Below are 26,137 nucleotides of genomic sequence, written 5' to 3'. Positions count from 1 at the left end.
CTCTATAATCTTATCATACATGTAGGTTAGTGTATTTACCACCAAAGTCAAGATAGAGGTATGGTTTTAAGAGACAAGTCATGGTGGTATTGCCAGGAGGAAAGGATGACAAAACAAAAACGGTTCTCTTTGGTGGATCGTGTCATTTAAGCAGTCTATATAAAATAGTTTCTAATAGCAGGCTAAGTTATTTAGTTGCCATAAGGTACATTTTTGCAGCTATATCATCCTGTCAAACACAACAGGAGACCACCATCCTGCTCTGAACGTAGAGTTCCAGGAACACATCTTCATATCGTTCCACAACTTAAGTAAGTAACCTGGCAAACTGCTCAGACCATCTGGGCAACCAAAATCATCTCCATCATACTAAGAGCCTAAACTAAGTGTTCATCTAATTCATCTAATGAGGGAGATCTAAATCTTCTTCCTGAGGATATTCCCAGCTTTACCTTTAGCTCACCTTCAAATAAAAGACAATATTGCTCGTGCAAGAAACATTTTCTAGTGAGATACATACATCAAATTCAAGCAGTGCATCAATTTGTCCCTGCAGTATTGGCATACTCTTCAGTAGCTTTTCAGGAGCCATTGTCCTCATTACACCATCAGCCCTACAGTTTTTTAAAAAAGAAAAAAATGAAACTTCCTTGTGGATGGGAAAGTTAAGACAACATGCATTGTTCTAAGATGTTTTTCCCCCTATTTTCTTGTTAATCTTGTAGGATGGATGATTTTGAGGTAGTAGGAGGCTTGGTTGACTCCCCTCTCTGTACTACTACCTCTTATCCATTCTCACTCCTTGACCACACAGGCAATGCTTTCCTTCTGTGTGCACTGCCCTTAGGAAGAAAACACGTGACCTGGAGACACAAGAGGTCAACTGAATTTCCGAATGGACTTTCCCAAATGTACAACAGAGGCAACAGTATTAAAAATACAAGTTTCCAAAATGAGAGTTTGTTTTGAGAGAGAAAACATGTTTTGGAAGCCTTCAAAATCTGTAGGACTGTAAGTAGAGATCATACACTATTAACCATCAAGAGAAGAAAAATATATGCCGACATGCATAATTTGGCAAAAGGAGATACTAATTTAACTGTCTAAGGAGCTGCAGAAGATGCAACTGGAGGTCAGTGCTGAAGAGGGTGTCAGAGAGGACCCTAAACTCTGTGCTCGTCCACAGGCCTCTCAGGGACCCCCATCAGCCTGTGATGGTCAACGAGCAGCTGTACTGAGATAGCTGAGGAAAATACCCAGGCCAATAATGGCAACTTTCAGGGTCTCTCCCACTTCAGTGGTAGAGAAAGTATCCCAAAACATCCTTATACATCCATAACGATATGCAGAAGTTTTAAGAATGCTGTGAACCTACTAGGGAGAAGCATGATGCATCCTGGAACACCAACAATGGCTGCCCAGGGCCATGTAGAACATCAGAAGAAAGTGTATGAACTAGAATCATATCTGATGAGGAGATGATGAAGTAAAACCTTAACTTATAAAATGTTCACCCAAAAGAAAGAAACTTATTTTGAACAGGCAAATATATATTTGTTCACCACCATGTTAAAAAAACATAGTTCAAAACTAAGGGTAGGGCAGCTTTAGAAAAACAGGTATCTTTTAGTGTAGATTGTTGAGACTATAAAGTATTAAGCCTTCTACGATACCTTGGCATTATTGCAAGTTAGGAGGAGACACAAGATTTGCACAAATCTATGGCTGTATTAAATTTAAACATCTAGTTAGAGGGAAATAAATGACAATTATGAATTAAAATGCAAGTGTTTCTTGCATTTAAAAATGCGCTTTTCTTAACCAATGGTTAGTATTAACAATTAGTTCAATTATGGGTGTGTGTGTGTGTGTGTGTGTTATGGGGTGGGTGTGTGTGTGTGTGTGTGATACTAGGATTATATTATCTCCCCAAAACAGACGTGTGTGTGTGTGTGTGTGTGTGTGATACTAGGATTATATTATCTCCCCAAAATCCCCACCATGTATATAGTTCAGTTTCACCTCAGTCAAGATACAGTGAAATAACTATTGTCAATTACAGCTACTGTACTTTTAAATAAACTTTAAATTCTCTCCATTTAAAATTATTTAAAGGTATATATGCATTTAAGAGTCCTGAGTTGATTTTAACAAATAAAATATTATACCATGTCAACTCTGAGCAGCCAATCAGATCTTCTGCAAGAAAATATAAATAAAATAATGCATATTAAAGCCTCAAGGTTAACTTTAATACTATTATTAATTGAAATTCTTTTTTCAGGTGATTGTGAACTGGATTTCATGATCAAGATTAGGTGACATTTAAGATAATGTGAAAATATATTCAAGTATACCCCAAAGACATTCTGCTCAAATAAATATAAGAAAAAAACATACCCCTTCTTCACTCTGGCAAAATCAAATGCCATCTGTCTATAAGAGAAAGCTTTTTCATTCAAATATCTACTATAGCGCCTTATGAAGGTAGACATATCATAACCTGGGGGAAGGGGCAGAGGAAAAAAACTAATTAGTAAGATACTTCAACGGTGCTTTGCTTCCTGCCAATTTTTTTTTAACTCCCCAAATGTAAATAATTCTAGGATGAGGTAAGTATATCAGAAAGGCCTATTTAACACCCTACTGCAGGAAAATATATTTTTGGCATGAGACATTCCAAGACTATGCAGTTGAGTTATGCTACCATCCTTGTACAGAATATCCTTTCTGGTTTTTCCTTGCATTTCTGTTTACTGTTTCAAACAGCAGACTGTTTTGGGCTTACTACATGTAGCTATCTGAGAACTATCCACTTACATGGGATGCTTGCCTCATACATAATAGGCAACCAGTAAATATGGTGGATGAACAAATGATCAAATTCTATTAATTTACAATGAATATTTCTTTAAGACTGGAATCTTTTTTTTCTGGCAAAGTATCTTTCATTTCATTGCCTCTTGCACCTTTATAAACAAACAACTTTGGTTTAGCACGCCTTCTATTACTTTTTAAGGTAAACACTGAAAAATACAAAAATAAAATTAATTTATATGTTAATTTATACACTGAGCTGTCTAACAATTAAATATTTTAAAGCTGCTACAAAATAACTATATAATTACATTTACATTTTTTTCTTAAATACCCAAAAGAGCTCTCAGTGACACTGATTTTGCATTAATAACCTCACTTCAAAAATTAAAAAATTCAGCTTCAAAAGCATTAACCAAAAAATTGTAAGACATAAATATTCTCACCATGGGATCCACTTTTGTCCAAAAAATTGCTGAGATTGAATAGTGTATTTCTAGAGGCCAAATACTGAATAAATCTCTGAAAAAGAAAAATTGGATTTAAACACTAATATTCTCAAATCATACCTTTAAACAACTTCTGATATTAAAGGGAAGTTTTGTTTTGTTTTCTTTTATTTTTTACAAATTCTCATTATGATCTCTTTTACTCAGTCAGAAAGGTTCCTGATCTGCTCCTTGGTGGAGGTAAAAAAAAGTGAATAATTATACTCACTGAATTAGAATTAGATTTTATTATCTTCAGATTGTATATATAACTGTAATTTAACAGCATTCAGTAGGCATCCCATATAAAATAGGTAATTTTTATTTTATTAATATTTTCCAAAATTAAGCATTTTTTGAAAGCAATTTTCACACAAAGGAATGTTTCTCATAGGAAAAATAACTTTGTGTTCTTTCCTCCTTAAACTTTTGCCCCTTAATACATTGACATGGTCTTTATACATTTTAGGTACAAATAATATTTAATACTTCAATGTCTCTAAGAAAATGTCTAACTTAGCATTTATTTTTCTGATAAACAGCTTAAGTAGAAGACTAAATTGTAGTCCAGATTACTTCAAAAAATAGATTTCCTCTTTTTTTTTCTAATTAGTAAAAACTCAAGGGCCTTCACTATGCTCTTCCATAAAAGCCTCCCTCCCCTGCCAAAAGAAGAACAGCCAATTTGCTTGGTTTACCTCATTTCCATGCACCATGAGATGGTGTGTTGTGACTAAAGCTTTAAACACAACCACCCAGCTACTGTTCGTCGCTCGTTCAAAGAGCGTGTCGGCCATCTGAGGGATGTTAACATTGGTCTCATTGGTAGCCTGGATCAAATCTACAAGAACAAATGACATAAAACAATGATATAAATCATTACATATAAAAATTCATTCCAGGTTTTACATATTTAAACTTGTTTACTAAAATATGAATCCAAAATCGTTTTGACAATAGCTAACAAAATTTAAAAAATTAAATGACATCTTTAACATATGAACACATCAATATATTATTTACCCAAAGTATTTACTTTTTCTTGAGCTTTTTTCTATTGAATTCTCTTCTGTACCATCTTCTGAATTTATCTGTTTTCTGGTGCCAGTGTCATTTTTTAAAACTACAAACTCTAGGAAAGCTAAGCCTCATGTTAATCTGTTATCAAAGTGTATCAAATATGTGTATGAATTCTACACATGAATGTAGAATATAAATGTATTTCTTGCAAACACTATAGCTAAAGGCACACTTCACTTGGATTTTAATTCTGACAGGTGCTAACACATACACTTTCCAGAGAACAATCAGTAACAGAGAAAGAATTCCATTTATGCCCATCTCAGCTTTCATAGAACATTATACATTCATTAAATTACTATGATTTAGTGTGAGTTTACAAGAGAATGAATCTTTATAAATACATTCACTGTCCATATCTACATAATATCAGGATGATTACAGATGTACATCAGGAAGAAAAACATTTTATATAGTGGCCAAGATGGGCTGCCCAGCTTTCAGAAAAAGTGGTGAGTGCTGTCAATATATGTTAGTTGAGGCAATCAAAGACCATGTGCTAAAGAACAGAAGCTAAGCCACATTGTGGCAGTGCAGACTTCAGAGAAGCACAGAATGACCTCCTCAGGACACTATCACATGACTTCTCTTAGAGGCCACACCCACGCTGCAGATATCGGGATGTGATACTCAGTTCCTAAGAAATCCCATGCTTTAACAAATGCAGACAAACCCATCCTTTTCCTTAGTGAAAATCCATTCATTAATCTCTAAGCTATACATTTGTTTTATGTATGTCTCTATTTCATAATAAAAAAGGTTTACAAAGTTAATAATCATCACTAGAATAGCTCTTAACTTCTAAGATAGAGTATCAAGAATTGTTCTGATTATACATGGACCAAACCAAGCTTACTTCTTACTTGATAGTAATTTAAATTCTAGTCGTCTTCCTTGTCCCCTCAACACCTCTCCCTCAAATATCTCCCTTCACTGGAATTCTACTGATTTTTCAGGAAATCTTTCCTGGTCCCTTTTAAAAGCAATCCCAGGTGACCTCCTCTGCTTTAAAACCTTTTTGTTCTTACTGGGGGCTCAGATAAGATGCGTGTCTGTCGTAAGTTCCTGCCGTATCAAAGCTCCTTGAGGTCAGTGGACACTGTCATACCGATGACTGTTCTCCAGAGCACTGTGCACAATACATACTTAAGCCCAAAATATAAACACAGTTGTTTAAGAGAAAAATCACTATGCTGGAACATTGTTGTCAACACTGTATCATGGGAATACTTTATACCTGAAATTCTGCATTAGTCACTGCTTATTCTATGCCTCTATTTATTAACTGGACTCTGGGGATATAGAAGTGCATTTCTGATCAGAGGTGACAAATACATGTTCAGGTAATAGAGAAATCCCCATAAGAAATGAGTAAAGAGAGAGGCAATATAAAGCATAAAAAGCTAAGGTCCAGAGCCCAGCTCAATCCTGTCCAGATGTGTAACTCTAGGCAAATAATAATATCTCTTTGACTCAGGCTCTCATCTTTAAAATGGGGGTAATTATTACTACCTTTTAGGGCGTTATAAGGATTGCAAACTTTCTGAACAAAGTAGGCTCCCAAAGTAAACATTTGTGAATACTGTGGTACACACACTACCTATGAGAACACAGTGGAGTATTAGGAAAGACTCCACAGGGAGAGCCCTGAAGTCAGCTATGACATGGGAGAGAGGAATGAGAAGGACATTTTTAGTGAATGTACAAAGTATGGAGCCCTAAGAGGTGGTGTGTCTTTGGAGAACTATGGTGATCTGGGGGCTAGGTATGTGTGAGCAGGTGGTGGGTGGCAAGGAAGTTAACTGCAGAGCTAGGGAATGACCAATGGGGGATCTCACACATGGCATGAGAGTTTAGACTTCACCCTCTGGACCAAGGTGAGCCCCAGGAAGTATTTTAACAGAAAAATACTGGTAAGATTTCACTTTCATAGACAAATGCATTATCCAGCAACTACTAAATACTTTCTGCAAGGTGAGCAGAAGCATAGGCTGAGGAATAACCAATCACCTTTGCCCAGAAAGTTATGCTAGAAGACAGGAGAAGGGTCCATCAGAAAGCCCAGTTGAGAGTCAGAGAGTAGGTGAACCTGAACTAACAGAAAGGCAGTGGAGCCAGAGGGAGGTAATGAATGGGGCAGTAAGATGTTCCTGAGGCACAACTGACAGGATTTGCAAGTGAGGAAGTGGATATTAGAGGTGAAGGGAAAAGGAAACTCCAGATTTCTGGTTTGGGGTTCAGTAAATGTGTTTTGCTGAAAGAGGGGGAAAGTTAGTTTCCAAGGAGATATAAACTATTTTGGACATGATATAGTTGAAGTAGCTGTTGGAGCACTAAGTTGCAATTTCTGATTGGTGACTAGAAGCACGTTCTAAAGCTCAGGGCAAGCAATTGGCCTAGATACAAATCTGGAAGTCATCAGAAGTGAAACAGGAGCTGAAATCACACAAGGAGAATAGGTAAATCAAAGATCATACAAAGAACAATGGAAATTACATGTTACAAAAAAATTAGAATCAAAACTAGGAAAGATCAACATTTAAGAGATGAATGTAAGAAAAGTGAGTGACAGAAGAGTTATAATGGTAAAGAGAAGGTAAAGAGAAGTTTCACTCCAGGATAGTGAAACTGTGGAGGCCAATTAAGAGAGCTTCAAAAATTTCAAGAAGCATGTGGTGATCTCCAATAGGTTCTTCACAATGGTATAAAGGTCATATCAAAGTGTGGGCAAAGGGTTTGTTTGTGTTTATACAGAGGATCAAAGCCTAATTTGGCTACCCAGAAAACAAATTAAGATACGATATGAAGAAGAACTTCCAACATCAACATCCTCTGGAAGAGTCATTCCAGAAGATGATCATCAAAAAACTTCAACAAAGATCCTGGCGCTGCTGCAGTTGTAGCTGCAGTCATCCCACTGGTTCCTGGACTTGCCATTGGAATGAAAAGGAGATATCTAAGCTGGCCTGTGCATACAGTAAAACAACAAATTTGACTGTATTTATACTGTCGGAACTCAACCGAGAATTAGGAGAAGGGCAAGTTGCAGTGCTCCAAAGTCGTGTGACTATAAACTACTATTAAAAGAACATATGGGATGTGAACAGTTCCCAGGAATGTGTTGTTTTAATTTGTCTGATTTTTCTCAAACTATTCAAATTCAGTTAGACAATATCCATCATATCATTGATAAGTTTTCACAAATGCCTAGGGTACCTAACTGGTTTTCTTGGTTTCACTGGATATGGCTGGTAATTGTAGGTCTGCTTTTGTTATGTAGCTGTATTCCTATTACGTTAATGTGTGTACACAATTTAATTAGTAGTTTGTTAAAACCTATACATGCTTAAGTTACTCTACAAGAAGATATGTCAAAGAAATAATCAATCTTCCCATGTTTTCTTCTGTCTGCTACTTCTATAGCTTTCCTTCTTCCTTCCTAATTACAACCCTTTAGTAGAATTCGTGCCTCATATCCAAAATTACCGAGTATTATAATTCTTCCAAGTGGTAAAGATGCCTCAAGATAAATGCTGGGCATAGAAGCCACACGGCATAAATATGCAAAGAAGTAAAAAGCTAACCTTTTCAAAGAATATTGCTTCTTTCTCAGTTACCAACTTTACATTTCCCTGTATGGCCCCGGAAGATGACTGGTTAGCCAGAGACGGGTAAGATTCCTCAAGGGAGGAACAACCTAAGACAGGCACAGTCGCAGGGGGCCATCAGGTGAGAAATTGGGGATCAACAGAGGTGAGGCTTAGAACCTCACCCACCCCTGTTTTGAGATAAATCTTCTGCATCCGTGGATGTTTTGTTGCCCTTGTCTACCTTGGATTAATACTTAATCTATAGGCACAGACCTGATCATCTACATTTGCTCTCTTACAGCACTAAATTATGTTTTCTACCTTTAACTTGCATCTACCTACCACTTCAGCATTTTATTTAATAATAATAATAATAATAATAATAATAATAATAATAATAAGGGAGAAATGTGGGATTCACATATAAATCAAGTATAAAAATCAAACGAATAATCATATCTGACTTGTTTATAATTCATGATGCGTGATCAAAACTGAAAGTTTCTGTGATATGACTGCCCTTGCACTGTTTACCATGTAAGAACTTATTCATTATGTAAGAACTTGTTCACCATGTAAGAACTTGTTCATTATGCTTCAGAAGATTGGAGACTGTTGAGAATTAGGCTTGGAGCTGATTAATGATTGGGCATTGAGTCCCCTATACAGAATTTTATTGTTGTTAACAACCATTTGATCAATAAATATGAGAGATGCCCTCCCCCCAAAAAAAAAATTTCAAGAAGCAGTAAGGGGTCAGCAGTGTCAGGCACTACAGTAAGTCTTCACAAGATGAACCCTGAGACAGAAAGCATGATGCGGCACTGCTGCCGTGCGAAGGAAGCAGAGCTCACTTGTAGACCAGGTGGGAGACAGAAGGTCAAAGGCAGGCCTTTTATGGTTTAAAGATGGGAGACATTCAAGCATTTTTGAGACTAAGCAAAAGCCAGAAAAAGGTGAAGTTGAAAAAAAAAGTAGAGATAATTTAAAGGAAATTCTAGAGACAGGATTAGCTGTAGAATCTAAGGCTCAGATGTCAGCATTAGCCTTAGAGACAAGAGGGTCAGACAATGAAGAGAGGTAAGGACAGGTGCTCTTGAGGGGACACAAAATGACAACAGACAATGCACTGAGAAGCATGCCCTTGATGAAGCAGCAAATTATTCTGTTAAACCTTGACTTTAAAATACTCGTCTTTTTAATATTCTGCCAGGGATTGGCAAACTACAACTTTGTGGGGGTAAATCTAGTTTGCTTCTTGTTTTGGTAAATAAAGTTTTATTGGAATACAGCCATGCCCATTTGTTTACATTGTCTAAGGCTGCTTTGGCACTACAATGACATAGTTGAATGATTACAACCCTCAACTCAAACTTAGTTCTGTGGTCCACAAATCCTAAAATATTACTCTCTGACCCTTTAAGTAGAAAATATTTGCCTACCCAACCCTGTTCTGTCATTAAATTGCAAGTACACATGAAACACTTCGATGCATAACAAATATCAATGGCTGTCTCAGAAAAGCAATTGTGTGTTTGAATTATGCACTGAAACTAACCACTTCTTTGACAAGCCAGTGTTTTTATTTGAAAAGACGACTGACAGACTCAAACCATGGTGATTCTCATGGTTTGAGTCTGTGATTTTCTCAAAATTAAAAAAAAGTAAGCCTGTTATCTCAAAGAAAGACAGTACTGGTTGTCAGTGATAAAATTTAATCTTTCAAGTAAAAATTAAAATTTTAGAAAACTTGGGTCTTCCACAGTAAGCGTGAAAGTTTTCCAATTCCCTGAGACTTCTCTGGTAAGATCACTTGGTGACACTGAGTATCATTTGTTGATATTGTAAAACATGTCAACATTTTGGAAGATGTGAATAACTCAGTGGACCAGTATTTTGCAAGTGAGTTGTGCATAAAGTTACAAAATAACACATTCAATTCATTAGAAGTACAGATAGACCAATGCCAATGGCTTTTAATATAACAGACCAAAAAGTTCACTAATGTAGTTTCAGAGTCAACTTTACAATTTAAATTTAAGAAATTACTACTTAGTTATAGAGCAGTATCAAAGAATATCCACAATCTTCTGAAAAGATTATTAAAATAGTTATCTTTTCCAACTGTAAATCTGTATGAGGCCATATTTTCTTCATACACTTCAACTTCAACTTCAATAATATAGCCCAACAGATTGAATATAAAAGCAGGCATGAGTACCTGTCTACTATGGAGCAAGATGTTAAGAGACACGTTAAAGATAGAATACAACAGTCATCTCATTACATTTTTTTGTTTTGGAAAATAATAATTTTCTCTAAAAGCATTATTTGTGTTAACATGTCAATAGCTCATTATTGTTATTCTTAAATGAGAAAGATTTTTAAACTTTCTCAGTTTTGATTCCTAATACAGTAAATATCTAAGGATATAACTCACATCAAAGCTCTTTGAATTCCTCAATTATTTTCATCTCAGAGTCCTGAGATCAAATGGTTTGAGAGCTGCTATTCTTTGTCTATACCTGAAAAGAACTGCTAGGTTGTAGGATATACATACTACAAACTTTACAAAATATTTTAAAATAGTGATTGCACCCATTTATATTCTCACCAGTAGTTTATATGCGTGTCTGCTGCTTTGCTTTCTCACCGAGGGTTCCATTTGAAGAATTTCAAAAAATTAAAGCACAAATATGCACAAAAATGTTCTTGAAAACTGTGAGAATCTAAATGTTAAATATTTGTCACATTTGAATTCCTCAAATTTCAAAGTGTAGTTGAACTTGAGGAGACTGATCTGCTATGTGTTTGGTAATTTTAAAAACAGCTTTATATAAGTATAACTGACATACAAAAAACTGTGCATATTTAAGGAATGCTATAAGTTTTGACAAACATATGCACCCATAAAACTATCACACAAATCAAGATAATGAACATAACCACTATCCCCAAAGGGTTCCTTCAGTCCTTTTATAATTCCTCCTACCTATTCTCTCCCACTGCTGCCTCTTAAGCAACCACCAATTTCCTGTCAGCTAATATACATTAGTTTGTATTTTCTAAATGTTCTATGAAGAGAATCACTTTATTTGTGTGGGGGAAGGGTACCCAGGGAGAGGTCTAGCTTCTTTCACTGAGCATAATTATTTTGAGATTTATCTGGTTGTTGCCTATATCAATAGTTCATTTCTTTTTATTGCTGGGGTGTATTCCATTACATGGATATACCAAAATTGTTTATCCAATCACTTGGACATTTGGGGTGACTCCACTTTTTTATTATTACAAACTTCTTTGAAAGTTTGTGTACAAGTATTTGCATGGACATATGCTTTCGTTTCCCTTGGGTAACTGCCTAGAAGTGGAATGTTTAAGTTTTTGGAAGTAAATATTTAAGAAACTGCCTAAATACATCCAAAATGGGTGTATCATGTTACATTCCCACCAACAGTGTCCGGACATTCCAGTTTTGTCTTTTTATTTTGCCATCCTAATAGGCATGACATGCTATCTCAAGGTGGTTTTCTTTGCATTTCCATGATGACTAGTGAACATTTTTTTTCCTCAAGCACTTTTTATATTGGTGTATTTGCCACTGGTATACATCTTTGCATTTTCATTGGATTGTATTCTAATTACTAAATTAATCTGAATCAAGTACTCTAGCAGATATATGATTTGCAAATATTTTCTCCAAGTCTATAGCTTCCTTTTTCATTCTCTTAACAATGTCTTTCAAAGAACAGATATTATTCCTTACAATGAAGTCCTATTTATCAAGTTTTTCTCTTATGGGTCATGTTTTTGGTGTAATATCTAAGAAATCTGTGCGTAACTCAAGGTCAGAAAGATTTTTCTCCTGTGTTTATTCTAGGAGCTTTATAATTTAAGGTTGCACATTTAGGTCTATAATGTATTGGTCATTTTTGTAAATGGTATGATGTCTGATGTATGGTCTTTTTGCACATGGATGTCCAATTGTTCCAGCATCTTTGTTGAAAAAAAAACTATTCTTTCCCCCTGAATTGCCTTTGAACCTTTGTCAAAATTCAACTGGCCACATACCTTTGGGTTTATTTCAGGCTATCTATTCTGTTCCATTGATCTACTTATGTATCTTTACATCACTACCACATTATCTTGATTAATGTACATTTTAATAATTTTTGAAATATCAGGTAATGTTGGCCGTCCAAAATTATCCTTTTTCAAAGTTGTTTTGGCTTTCAATCCTTTGTATTTCCATGTTTTAGACTGAGATAATCGACCTTAACAAAAAATGTCTGCTGGGATTGAGATCACGGTTAAAATATTGATCAGTTTGGGTTAATCTGGTATCAATGTTGGAACAATATTGAGTTCCAATCCATGTACATACATGGTCTGTCTCTCCATTTATTTAGATCTGCTTTAATTTCTCTCAGTGGTTTTTTTGCAATTTATGGTATATAAGTCTACATGTATTTTACCAGATGCACCCCTAAGTATTTCAGATTTTTAATGATATGGTAAATGGTATTTCTTTCTCATTTCAGTTTCCAATTGTTCATGGCCAATATTGAGAAATACAACTTATTTTTGTACATTGACTTTGTATCTTACAACTTTGCTAAACTTACTTATCAGTTTTTTTGTGTAGATCCCATCCTATTTTCTGCATAGATGATCACACTATGATAAAGTCAGTTTTAACTTCTTTGCAGTTTCAATTCTTTTTCCTTTTGTTTCATACTGGTTAGATCTCAAGTGCAAGGTGAACAGAAGTGGTAAGAGAGAATGTAAGGGGAAAGCATTGTCTCTTGCTAGTAAGTGTAGTGTTAGCTGTAGGTTTCTTCATAGATATCCTATGTCACATTTAGGATGTTCCCTTCTAATCCTAGTTTGCTGAGTGTTTATCATAAGTAGACACTAGATTTTGTCAAATATGTTTTCTGTATCTAGTGAGATGATCATATGGCTTTTCTTTTTCAGTCTATCATTATGATGGTTTATACTGATTAATTTTCAAATGCAAAACCAACCGTGCATTCTTGGGATACACTCCCTTGTTCCTGATGTTTCAACTTTCTCTTTTGGTATTCAATTTGTTAAAATTTTATAAGAATTTTACATCTATGTTTCATGAGGGATATTAGTCTATAGTTTTTCTTATAATATCTTTGTCTGGTTTTGCAATCAGAGTAATGCTGGTCACATAAATAAGTTGAGACATATAATCTTGTCTTCAGTTTTCTGGAACAGTTTTTGCAGATTCTAATTATTTTCTTTTTACATTTTTGGTAGGCACCTGGGCCTGCAGTTTTGTTTGTTATTGGAAGGTTTTTAGCCATAAATTCAATTTCTTTAGCAGACATAGAGAAATTCAGATTATTTATTTATTTTTGAAAGAGCCTTCGTAGTTTGTGCCTTTCAACAAAGTCACACTTTTCATGTAAGTTGTTGTGTTGGCAACAAGTTGTTAGTAGTATTCTCATATTGTCTTTCTAACATCTGTAGAGTCCATAGAGATGTTACCTCTCTCATAATTACCTGGTATTGGTAATTTATGTTTTCTTTCTTGTTTTTCTGCTCTGTGTAAAGGCATTTTAATTTAATCAGTCTTCTCGAAGGACAAACTCCATCTCCACAATGCTAGGGCTCTCCGCCCTATCCTACAGCCTGGCACCTCTCTCCTAGCAGTAAGCTAGGAAGATTCTAGAATTCAGCTCATTTGCTCTCCACCTCTCAGGGATCATTCTCCTTTACTGCCTGATGTTCAATATATTGAGAATAGTTATTTGATTTGCTTTGTCCAATTTCTCAGTGGTTTCAGGCAGGAAGGTAAACACACCCGGTTATTTCATCTTACCACAAAGTATAAGTACTCTCTTTTTGGTAGTTTTAAGCAAATCAAAATATGTTAGGAAAATCTCTTTGAGGTAAGATAATACCAAAATAAAAGAAAGAAATAGATGTAAGTGGGAAAACAACTTTATCTTGGAGTTGTAAATAGCTGTTTACTAAAACAAAGACAGCAAACTTGAATAGCTCTCACATTTGTGATCACCTACATTTTCCACTACTATGTGAGAACTCACAATCATCTGAACCACATGTAAAGACAGCACATGACAGCCCTAAGTGCCTCTTGCTTAGACTGCCTGGAAACCTGTTCTCTGGATCCTCTCTAGCCCAAGTAGATATATTTGTGGAAAATAACTGCCCAAGTGTCCTCTTCTGATCATAGCAGTCACCTGTTCAGAAACTCCCTGGGACCTCCTACTTTCCATTGAGTTAAATACAAACACCTCAACTCTGAGCACAAGGCCTTTCATCAGACAGCTCAGCTACCTTCCTAAGCTTTTTTCTGCTACAAATTGTGTGCCAGCCATATTGCACTAATAGCTTTCCATGCTGTTCATTATTGCCTAGAATCTCTGTGCCCTCACCCTTTTTCGATCTCGTCTCTAAGGCCAATATCAAATACTATAACCTTCGAGAAGTCTTTTCTGATATTGCCCTCTAATGGGAGAGCAGCTTTGATTTTCTCTTCCAGGCAGAGTGTGGCAAAGGACATTGGACTTGGGGCCAGAGACCTAGGTCCAACCTAACTCTGTTACTTATGGGTGAGGTAACTTGACACTCTGCACATGTGGTTTTTTCCCACCTGGAAATGACAGTAGTATTAACTACTTTACAGGATAAACATAATAATTTGGGCTGTTACTTATCTTGCACACTTCCACTGTGGCCCCTTTTACACAGAATTATAACTATAGTTTACATGCCTCTGCTCCATTGGAGCTCAAGGTCCAACAGGTAGAAATGAGGTCTTATCTGTATCTTTGGATCCCTGGTACCTAACACAGGCCCTGACATAGAAAACACACTTTATAAATGAGATGGCTATGACTGGCTCAGCCTTATCTGCCTCAATCTAAACTATTTTAATACTAAACCTAAGAGTTGGTATTGGAGGTCTATTTCTTTCCATAACTCTTCCTGGACACAACTGAGTCACCAAATTAAACAGGAAGGTTTACTTTCTGTTTCATTGATAGATACACTTATATCAGCAACCTAAATTTAGAAAGGCATCTTCTTCATTTAAAAATCTCTAAGTTTAATTACAAGAGTCTGTCAAACCCCACTAGGACAGCGGTGCTCCTTAGACTCAGTGCCAGAAAGGCAGACTGGTCATCCTCTTATCTTACAATCATCTAAACTTGAGAAAATGAGAAGATATAAAACATCATCTAAACAAAAAGAAAATGGGAAGGTATAGATCAGTGTCCAGCAGTATACTCTACAGTTTTTAAACATTCCTGGTGTATAATAACATCTGAGTATTTGCCGCATGAACTGATATATATGCAAATTTATTAACCATTCTTTTAAACTTTATCTTTATACTTCCTTTCTTTTTTTTCCCCTCACTCCCTTTCTTCCTGCTAATTAACAATATCAGAGCATGCAAACATTTGTAGACAGAAACTAATCTTTGCAGTGTGGGCAGTAGAAAAGGCTATGGTGCAGATGGTTCAGAAGGTCTTGTCAGGTTCAGTGTGCATGGTGGGCCTTTACTGGCTGCCCCACCAATAACTGTTTCCTTCTCTTCTTTTACACCAGAAGAATCCCCACCCCCTGCTCGGCCCATCCAACAGAAAAGCCAAAAACACCAGATAAGTGCAATCCCTTCTCCCCTTGTGCTACACATGGACATACAAGTGGCAGTCTGCTGGGTCACCTGGGAAAACTTTTTCTTTTGCAATAAACAGTTGTGTAATTAATATAGTGGAAACACGTCTCCTCTCCTTCAGTGGATGTAGTTGTGCACGCAGGGAACATCATTGCCACCTTGAAACAGGAGGCTGGTCATTACCAACACAATGAATATAGCTCAGAGGAAATATGGAAAACACCTGGGTCTGTGGAGATGCTATGTAGCTGCTATAGTCAAACCCTTGGACTGTCCTGCTGCCACACTTCTTGTTAAGGAAGATAGTAAATAATCTTATTACTTCTTTACTTGGGGTGTTCTGTTACTTGCAGCCCAAAGCATCCTAAGTGATACAAACTACAAAACAACATAACACAAAAAAGGAATCAGGCCCACGACCTCTACAGTGTCTTCCAACTCTGCTATCCTTTGCGTATGAACTGTTCTCAAAGTCACATTGCTTCTGTGCTTTTACAGAGTGTTCAACAATCCCCAGCAATGCCTTCCCTTGAGATAAGGGCCCTTTGCACAGAAGTTCTGCTCCAGGTGAGTTACCTATAAGAATTAGGATAGAGGGCACAGCTGAAAGGGTACAACTTTGGGAAGGAGAAAGTTCTGAGGTTACATGGAGAAGACTGGAAAAAAATCAGAACAAAAATATGAAGGAGGGGGTTAGACATCCCAAAAGAAGAAAGGCTGAGGAGAGGGGTCTGTGAGAACCGTGGCAAGCCCAGACAGGGATGGGCATGTAAAATGAAATGACCTAGTGAGGGTTTAGGTGGGAGTGTGCCTAAATGGGAATGCCGAGAGCTACTTAAATGATAGCAAAGGTGAGCCAGCAAGAGTAAGAAGTGATGACCTTCAGTTGTTAACTGTAACTAATGAGGGTGAATGAAGCAGTAAGTAAAAGAATAAACACGTGAGGTTTACAGAGATCAAGGGGGAGAAGGTTGTAAATGTGACTAATATGATGAATAATAGGTGCAGAAATTAACAACAGTATTCTTAAAATAAATTCTTTAAATAGAAAGGTATAAAATGTGAGCTTTTAAGTATTTTGCACTTAATTTAGTCAATTAGCTGAATGAAAACTTTGAATTTTTATATTACTACATGTCAACTTTAGTTTCTATTTAGGTAACTTCTTTCATCTCAAAGAAAAATATGTATACTGTGTAATGCCTTTGTACTCTTTTTACTACAAAACCCCACTTCTTGTTCTATTTATTCTTTTATAGTATTTTGGCAGATACAAAATTAGGAGATGCAGTATACAGCATAGTCTAGTCATTCAGTTAAGATTTTGGAGCCAGACCAGACCCAGTTCAATTACCATCTGTTATTTGATAACTCTGTGACCTTGAGCAAAGTTCCTTTTTTGAGCCTCCATTTCTGCATTATTATGGTGGACATAATAACAGCACCTATCTGTTTTATTAAAGTAGATAATGCAAGCAAAGTATACAGCATACAGCCTGATACACTACAAAGCATCCATGCCTTATAGTGTATGTGCTAGGTATTTTGCTTGACATATACACACACACACACACACACACACATACACACATACATACACACACATACTCTATACATAGTATATATACTCTTTATATAGTATACATTAAAAGGAATGATTATACACACACAATTATAATTAGATTCACACTTTGGCTATCTGTATCAAAAAGGACTTAACATACTTTTTTAATTCATTCATTCATTAACAAATATTTACTGAGTGCTTGTCATATACCCCACAGGGATAAGTACTATGATGAGAAGTAAGATAAGGGGATAGAGAGTAGTAGTGGGTACTCTAGTAACTTTAATATGGTTTCAAATAGGGTGACTGGAAAAGGCCCTCTCCAAGGGAATGACATTTAAAGAGACCTAAACACAGCCCAGAAGGTGTGCTCCATACAGAGCAAACAGCAGGTGCAAACATCCTGAGAAGAGAGCATGCCTGATGGGTTCAAGAAACAGCAAAGAAGCGAGTGTGCCTGGAGAACAGCAAGCAAGGGAGAGAGTGGAAGAGAACTGATCAGGACCACATAACTCAGTGCATGGAAGGACTTGATAACTCATTAAAATGCAGTGGAAAGTTGCTAGAGGGTTTTGATCAGGGGAATGACATGATCCAACTTACATTCTGAAGAATTATATGGTGGTTATATAGATCACAGACTGTGTGGAGGGAGTGGAATTAGGAAGACAAATACAGGAGGACCAATATTAATAGTTCAGGTGAGAAGTGATAATGAGTTTATGTTAGTGTGGCAGTGGGATAAAGGCTGGAAAATAAAGGTAGGATTCTGGACATTTCAAAGAGAGAGAGTCCAGAAGATTAGCTGATGGATTTAATGGGATACATAGGACACAGAGAAGAATCAAGATTATAAGCTTGTAGCATCTGAACATTTGAATGAATTGCCTCTTATACCCTCTGGGAAAGAGAAGCAGTGTAGATGAGGCATGTTCTTGCTTCTTCTCACCCACTTTTCACATATTTTGTCTCTCTCTTCTTTGACTTCATTCCCAACTACAGGGAGTCCCATGCCCTGTGAAATGTTTGAGCTATATCCAAAGGTATGTCTACTGTCTGTGGAGCACATAAAAGTAGGTGGTCAGAACTATGTCATTTATAAGCATCATGGTAAACCATACCCAAAAGTACTCTAAACATAGGTCAATTTCATGTGTAAGCATCAGCAATTATTCAAAATGAATATTGTAACTATTATGATTCTTCTGACCTACTGGAGTAGAGGAAATGCTGACCATGCTTCCTCTCTAAAATGCTGCATCATGACTCACAGAGCTTTAAGGAGCCAGCCTAAATGCCCGACCACCTGCCTGCATGACTCTGAATCCACCATGAGACACTCACTATTGTGGGGACTGGCGGGGGTAGAGGGGGTGGGAAGCAATCCATATGCCAACTAGTGCACCTTCAGTTAACTCTAGGGTGGCAGAAAATTATTAGGACAAACACTGGAAGTTTATAGTTTTGTCTTTTAGGACCTGTACATAGAGCTAGTTCTGGCATTAACAACATAATCTTTCAGCAAGTCATTGGATTTCTTAGTCTAGAGTCTTCATCAGTGAGGTAGAAATAAACACCTACTTCCACCAGCCATAATACTACATCACTTTTATATTTTATCTTCTAAGTATTTTCTTATAAATTATCATGGGGATCTCAAAAGAACCCTATGCTTTGAGAACCAGATGTCAATTTATATCAACAGAACTTTAAAAGGATGTCTAGAAAAGTAGACAGTGCTATAGAGGTAGACGATGACATCTGTCCTGAAACAGAAGACCTTCGTGCTGCAGGCGATCCACAGGCTCTCAAGCCAGTCCTCTAAGCTGGCAGTATTTGCTGGAAAGGTGGCCTTTGCTGATTTCATTGCCAGGGAGACTTTAGAAGATACGTGTAGGTTGGGTTTCTGGTTTCCTGCTGCTTCTGTACAATGATTACCTATCTGGGTCTAATCTCCAAGTACATCAGGTGAATTAACTCATGTCCTATTCACTCGACATCTGTAAGATTCACTTCAGTTCTCTTCACAAAGCCTTGGGTTAAAAATAAACTTAAGGGGTTTACATTTACATTATCCCCAACAATATTTAAGGGATCTCTAGAGAAAAATTTGCCTTATTAGTAAATTTACCATATCTCAACACTAATCAACCCTGATCTTTTTAAATATCTAACTAAGTCCCTCATGTTCTAATGATGGCCCATCACTTCCTATTCTGTCCTCAGAAAAGAATGGCCACTTCATCCTCAGTTAACTCCATATTCTACACCTCCTTTCAGAGTTTTCTCAAGCCATAAAGAAGAGCAGTTTCTCATAGTTAGGACCCAGGCAGCAGAAACAAGGCATCAGTTTTCTGTTCCAGTCAAGCTCCTATCCACATTATGAAAATTATGCTTCCCCAAAATAAACAGTATCCTAAAATGGCAACTCCTGCAGATATTGTGGACATTGCCCCTTGGCTGTATCTACGGCCTGATCTCTAGAATGTCTCTCATATTCTTACTCATTTTTCATTTCAAGGCCAGTAGGTGATCTTACCTGCTTTCCGCTCCTGCTGGTCCCCTAGGTAAGAATCCTTGGCAACACTTCCCAGGATTATCTCACCTCCTTCACCTTACCCAGTCTTACTTTTTTTCTTCAGAACCTTCTATAGAACTTCTTAGAAGGAAATTTCCAAGAAGGACCAAAGCCTGTTTTTTTTCTGATATACCAAGGAATAAAACTTTAATTCTTAATACATTTTGTCATCTATTGATCAACTGATAGATAAAACTTCATCTTTATTGCAGAGAAAAAGAATAAAGTGAAATGAAAAGAATATATGAGCCTCTTTCATATATATCCTTAATTCCCAGGGAGAAAAAGGAAAAAAAATCAAAGGAAAAACTGGAAAGGGTTTAGAAACACTGAAGAGTTGTTGAGACTATATTTACTGATGAGTGAAGAATGGTAGTTGCAGAAATGTAAGCCAAGAAGTCAACCTCTGAGACCCCAAGTCCCCTCCCTCCCTTTCTCCGCATCCTGCAGACCTAAGAACCCTCACCAGGCTACCCTGCACCACTCTCTTTCATTCAACAAGTAGAAAAAAGAATCAAGTTCCTAGTTCCACTATAGTTTAGGGAGCCAGGAGGGAAAGACCTTTCTGATGTCCCAGAATGGAACTTGTGCTTTTAATCCTAAAAATATAACAATGATTAGTTTCCTTAGTAGTTTGGTCCTAAGCCTCACTATACTTCAGGTACATTAAGATTAATTCAGGCTCTGTGAGGTACCACGAGAACTTAAATACTAATAAGAACATTGTTCTGGAGGAAAATGATCTAAGATTTACAAAGCTTCAGTGTTCATAATTGGCAACACAAAAGTTACATAATATCCATGTTCACCTATTATATTTTTTCATAAAGATAAGATTTGTCATTACATAGATAATGCTTTGTTATTATTCGTTCTTTATAACTCTTTATAAGGACATCTCATCTCTTTATAGCTCTCAGAGCTAAAAGCAATTCAAGTCAAATATATTTACAAACTCTCTGGGGTCACACAGTTATTTATGCCAAAAAAAAAGCTAAACCTCTCTCATGTGCTTCAAGAGACTCTAGAACTTAGAACTGAAAGAGTTTATCTATCATGTCCCTTTTTCCCTTTCATACCTGTACCACTATCTGGGTCTAGAACTTCATGCACATTAGTAATCATAGTAATAGACACAACAACTATACAACCCAAAATGAACAAGTTAGTTTTAAACTTCAAACTTTCTGTTGTGGTTATTTCCCTCTTACTCTATTTTATGTTATCTGACCCTGTTTTCATTTCCCTTTATTCCAATGGTATAAGAAAGTTGGCACTATTACATCCTATCAAAACTCACTCTTTGGTTATCCATCTTCTGTAAACCACTCCATGTCCAAATGCTCTTGAGCATGCTGTGCAGACAAGCAGCTTCACAAATGTAGGATATTTTGGCCATCAGATTTGTTCCATCATGTTCTCTCCAAATTTAATTCTTCCCAGTTCTGCCTATCTCCTTATGAACTTTTTATGCTGATGACTAAGAAGTATGATATATAATTCTGCATGTGTTTCCCTAAGTTCCCCGGTGCTCAGACAAGAATAAGTTTCTTAGCCTTGGCATTACTGACATTTTGGATGAGATTAATTCTTGTTTTAGGGGTGTAAGGAAAGGGCTGTCCTGTGAACTGCAGGATGTTTAGGAACATCCCTGGCCTCTACTTACAAGATGCCAGTAGCCCCCACTTACAAGATGCCAGTAGCCCTCTCCCTCCCCTAGTCAAGACAGTCAAAACCATCTGCAGACATTGTCAAATGTCCCCTTGGGACAAGTTTGCCCCCTGTTAAGAACTGCTTGTCTAAAGTATGAGTTTAGAGAATTTAGGAGCTAAGGTCAGGCTAAAGTTAGGGCCCCAGAGAAGCTGTTCCAGCTTGTAACCAATATTTTCTCCAGTTTCAGTTACAGGTAAATGGCCGTGCTGCATGAGTAACAGTTTTTAAGAATGCAATACACACATATAGCATTACTGTTGTAACTAAATAAGGTTTACAGAAAAGGGACTCACATACATAATCAAGTACAGCAGTTCCCAGTTTTTGAAGGGTTACAATCCAAAAGTTTATGCAGGTATTTAGAATGAGGAGTACATTGGTCTGTACTATACAAAATTACCATTGTTGTCAGTCAAAAAAATTGTTTAACCACATCAGCAATTTCATGTAATTTAACCTAATAATTTCTTTCTGTAGCAACAGTAGGTTCTCACAAAATCCTACTGAGCTATTCCACTCCTGAAGCCTCCTTCATCTCTTGAGGTCCTTGGTGCTACCAAGGACCTTGCATTTTCATTGTCACCAATAGTAGTCACTGCTGCTGTTGAGGGTTTCCACCTCTCCAGGCCCTGTGGAACAATACACAGTCTGACAGCTTTCCTGATGCTACAGTCCAAAGAGACAGATGTCTATTTCCTATGCTTCTCCTCAGCTCTTTTCTCCCATTTATTTAGATCCCCAAGATAAAGACAAATGATGGGTCTTTGTATATACAGACGTTCACAGATGATTTATCTATAGTTTACAATATCACAAAGATTACTAGCCAGCTCAGGGAAAAAAAGTTAGAAAGCACCAGGGGAAAAATAAACAAGGAAAGAAAAAGAAATGCACTTGTTGGAGGTAAAGAATACTAAAGAAGGGTGAATACTTGGAGCAGCAGCTATCACAGATGAGGGCAAGGGGTGAGAGGTTTATCAGACAGCCATTGATCAACGATCAACGCTGGGCACAGTAACTTGTACCAAAGATGACTAATGATGGTCTACCATTCCTGCCGTGTGTTCCAAAATGGGGAGCAGTGGCAGAAATCCTGAACAGTTGAGACAGAGAGCTTGAATTGGAGGCTCTATGGGTCAGAGAGCTTCCATTATCAAGTCACAGGAGCAGAAGCAAGAATTTAAATTACAGGGGAACAAAAACTTCCTTGAATTCTGCTGATTCTAGGCCTACAGATCTCCCTCTGTTTTGGTAACACGACAGACCACTGCATTCATTCCTCAATCCCAGAGAAAGATGAGCTCCCCGCTCCTTCCTAAGTCTGCACCTCATCCTGAGCTCTCATTCCCCCAGGCCTGTCTACTCTGCCTACATTTTTATTCTTTGTTATACCCTCTCCTCCCTATCTTCTAAATACATATTTAATACAGTCCATTTCTGAGGACAAAGGAACATGAATCCCCTCTCCTGACCATGTGTTATATTCTAGACTCCCTAAACTCACACCTTCTCTCTGTCTCCATTTCTTCTCTTAAGCCTTTGGAATCCATTAAAACTCAGTCCACCTCTAGGAGCCTCTACAAAATGACAGTAATCTCCACCATGCTACTGAATCTGTTCTGGGGTCAGCAGTGACTGCTAACCTACCAAAACCAATGGACACACGCTAGTTGCCACCCTATTCCATTTCATGTGCCATTGGACAATCCTGACCTAGTTTTTAGTCACATTTCCTGGGATTTGGGGTAACATCCTTTTCTGGCCCTTTTTTTTTCTTTGCCTTTCCTTCTTAGCCTCCATGACTAACCCTTCTTGTCAATCCCTTAAAATTGGGTGTCCCCACCTGTTTTCTCAGTGGAGACTCTCTTATTAAGCAACCTCTTCCATGCCTATACTTCTACTAGACCTGGATAATAAAAAATGGACCAGCAAGACAAAAATGGAAATAATGACCTGCTCTTCAAACCCACTTTGCCTAGCCCAGAAACTGGTGCTGCCATCGACACAGGCATATCAGTTTCCTAGTTCTGCATCATCCTTGTCTTCTCTCTTGTCCACCATATTCAATCAATTACCAAGTTATATAGCTCCTAACTCCTACATGTCTCTGAAACTCTCTCTGTTCTGCCTTAATCACCTCACTATCTTCTATTTGGGTCACTGTCACACTTACCTCATAACTTGCTTCCCTACACTTGTTTCTCTTTATTTTAATTAGTTCTTCAAAGTATGTATCTAGATACAAATGTGACCATATCATTCTACTAACAAAATCAATATTTCATATCATTAAATCCTTCTTAACCTGGGTTTCTCAATACTAAAATATTAGTTAAATACCATCCTTAGAATTGAGAAAACAGTCAGTTAAATCATGCTCTATGTTCTGTGGTTCATGCGAGGAATCCCAGCTGAGAAAGGCTGGCAGTGGCCTCCTGCTTCCTGACTTCTATCACAGCCTGCTACTTCTTCACACACAGCCTGCCTCCGGACAGGAATCCCCCAGGCTCTCTCACACCATGTGCCTTCGCACGTGCTGCTCCCCTGGCCCTGCATTCTCTCCCTGTACTTGTCCACTCAAGGGCCCCCATTCATCCTGGATACTCAGGCAGTATTTTGTGGGCTTCCTTGGACTTTGCTAAACACAGTTCCCCCCAAGGCACTCTGTACGCATCTTCAGAGCTGATACCATGATATCATGCGGGTTTGTTCACGTATCTGTGTGCTTTACCACAGTGTAAGCTCTGTTTCACCAGCAAAATTCTTGAAATATAGTGAGTTTGAAATAAAATTTTTTTGAGAGAATAATATATTTCCCTTTTCTCCTTACCCCAAAAACCTGCCACTGTATAACTCCAATTCTTGAAACTCTATCCATTATTTAAAAAATCAGAAACTCTTTAGTATCGCATTGACATTATTTACAGTTCAAAGAAACCCTTGTGCTACCATATAAAGACTCCTCTTTCTCAAAGGAAATGGAGAGGGAGAGAAAACCAAGACAATCATTCTTAAAATGAGCAGCAAATGAGTGTGACCTTTAAGGGGAATTTTAACAAGGTCTGTGCAGATATTACTTGTCCTCCCTTTATTGCCACATGCTGATTACCTTCTGGGAAGGAGGCACAGATCTTGGCCATCTAATGAATTCCTACATCTACTCTTCCATCTCTCCTTTTTGATAGCAATTTTTTGCCTTTAATATCTCACTCAATTTACCTATTGTGTTTACTGAATAACTGACGGTCTTATGCCCCAGCCTCAAATATAAACTCTACCAGCAAAGCAATTTCAACCACTTTATTCACTGATGTGCCCCCTGGCACCCAGAACAGTAATTGGTGTGGTGCAGACATTTCTTAAGTACTTGTGAACCTGGAATGCACTCTGCCTCTCTCTTAACTGCCTAATTCTTGCTTCTTTCATATCCCATAGTCAGCACCACTTTTTTTCTTAAATCTCTTACTTAGGTTCTTCCTGTGTCAGGCCTGCAGAACCGACAAAATCAGGTGGAAGTCTCTCAGGTGTAATTGGTTTCTTAAGTAAGCACTATTTTCATTACATTAAGTTCTGAATAAGTTAGTCATTTTTATACAACTCATAATAAAATTCACCATTTAATCTTTAAGAGTTACTGGCCACAGAGGTATAAAACAATAGGGGGTGGAGTTTATCATAATTTAAATATTAAAGAGCTTTTGTTCAAAGCACTGACAAAGCTGAGGCTAGTGGGTGTTTGGGGACTAATCCAACAAAAAAATTACTTAACTTTAGGGCCTAATTTGGGCACAGGCCATTATATGGAGTCAAAATCACTTTCATACTTTACTTTTATATTATCTGGTGTGTTAGGTAGCCTACTCGAATTGCCAGTGTACTATATTAGAGCCTAAACATCCTTTAGGACAATGGCTTACAACCATTTGGATTAATGGAAGGATTCAATGGCTCACACTAAATTTACCAATTCTAATTTCAATTAATAGACCTTAATCACACTTTTCTTTAGTGCTGCTTCACATTGGGGTATGACTGAGTGAGGATGAGATGAAAGCCAATATCTATACAGCTCATTAGAAGCAACTAGAGCATTCTTACCAGGGTTCTCGTAACTGCACAGTTTTGCTGATTAAAATTAATGTCTTTTTTTTGTCAGTGGGCATGAAAGTCCACTTAGGCATTTATAGTGCCTTCCTTTAAGAATAAGTTATGTTCACTATATTTTGGCTTTCTTGGATTATTTTTATATAATCACAAGGCCAATTTTACTGAAGAATGGACATAACACAGGACTTAACATGGCTGATCCGATTGCAGTTAGGTATTCTATGCCTCATTTAATCTAGCTGCCGAGCTCATACTGGGGTTTGATGAGCTCTGGTAAATTTAAGTAGAGTAAAATGTTTAGGGGGATTTGTAGAAAAATATTACTCACTTCAAATGAATATGTTTGTTGTATGGATTTAGTTTTTCTTACCTAATACTGTGACAATGAAAACCATTGTTTTAAGAAAAAAATACTGGCAAATTATTCCATGCCCTTCAGGAAATGATATCTTAAATGGGTCATATGTTCTATGCTGGTGATGAAGTTCACTTGAAATTCAGCTACAATGTAAC

The 26,137-nt window shown here is 37.2% G+C and overlaps 1 protein-coding gene across 11 annotated transcripts in view; it reads right to left on the bottom strand.

Moving 5' to 3' along the window:
* Positions 1-26,137, bottom strand: part of SNAP91 (synaptosome associated protein 91) — a 173,633-nt gene that overhangs the window by 113,206 nt on the left and 34,290 nt on the right. For all 11 annotated transcript variants that reach the window (XM_073219396.1, XM_073219402.1, XM_073219400.1 and 8 more), the window contains 4 exons: positions 4,004-4,146; positions 3,264-3,339; positions 2,401-2,503; positions 521-614 (listed from right to left, as the gene is read on the bottom strand). In XM_073219396.1, coding sequence (XP_073075497.1) covers positions 521-614; positions 2,401-2,503; positions 3,264-3,339; positions 4,004-4,146 — 416 coding nt within the window. The remainder of the gene's footprint in view (positions 1-520; positions 615-2,400; positions 2,504-3,263; positions 3,340-4,003; positions 4,147-26,137) is intronic.

Source organism: Manis javanica, chromosome 13, assembly GCF_040802235.1.
Source record: "Manis javanica isolate MJ-LG chromosome 13, MJ_LKY, whole genome shotgun sequence".
Taxonomy (NCBI): domain Eukaryota; kingdom Metazoa; phylum Chordata; class Mammalia; order Pholidota; family Manidae; genus Manis; species Manis javanica.
Note: the sequence above shows the minus strand (reverse complement) of the source record. Positions and strands in the feature narration are given on the sequence as shown.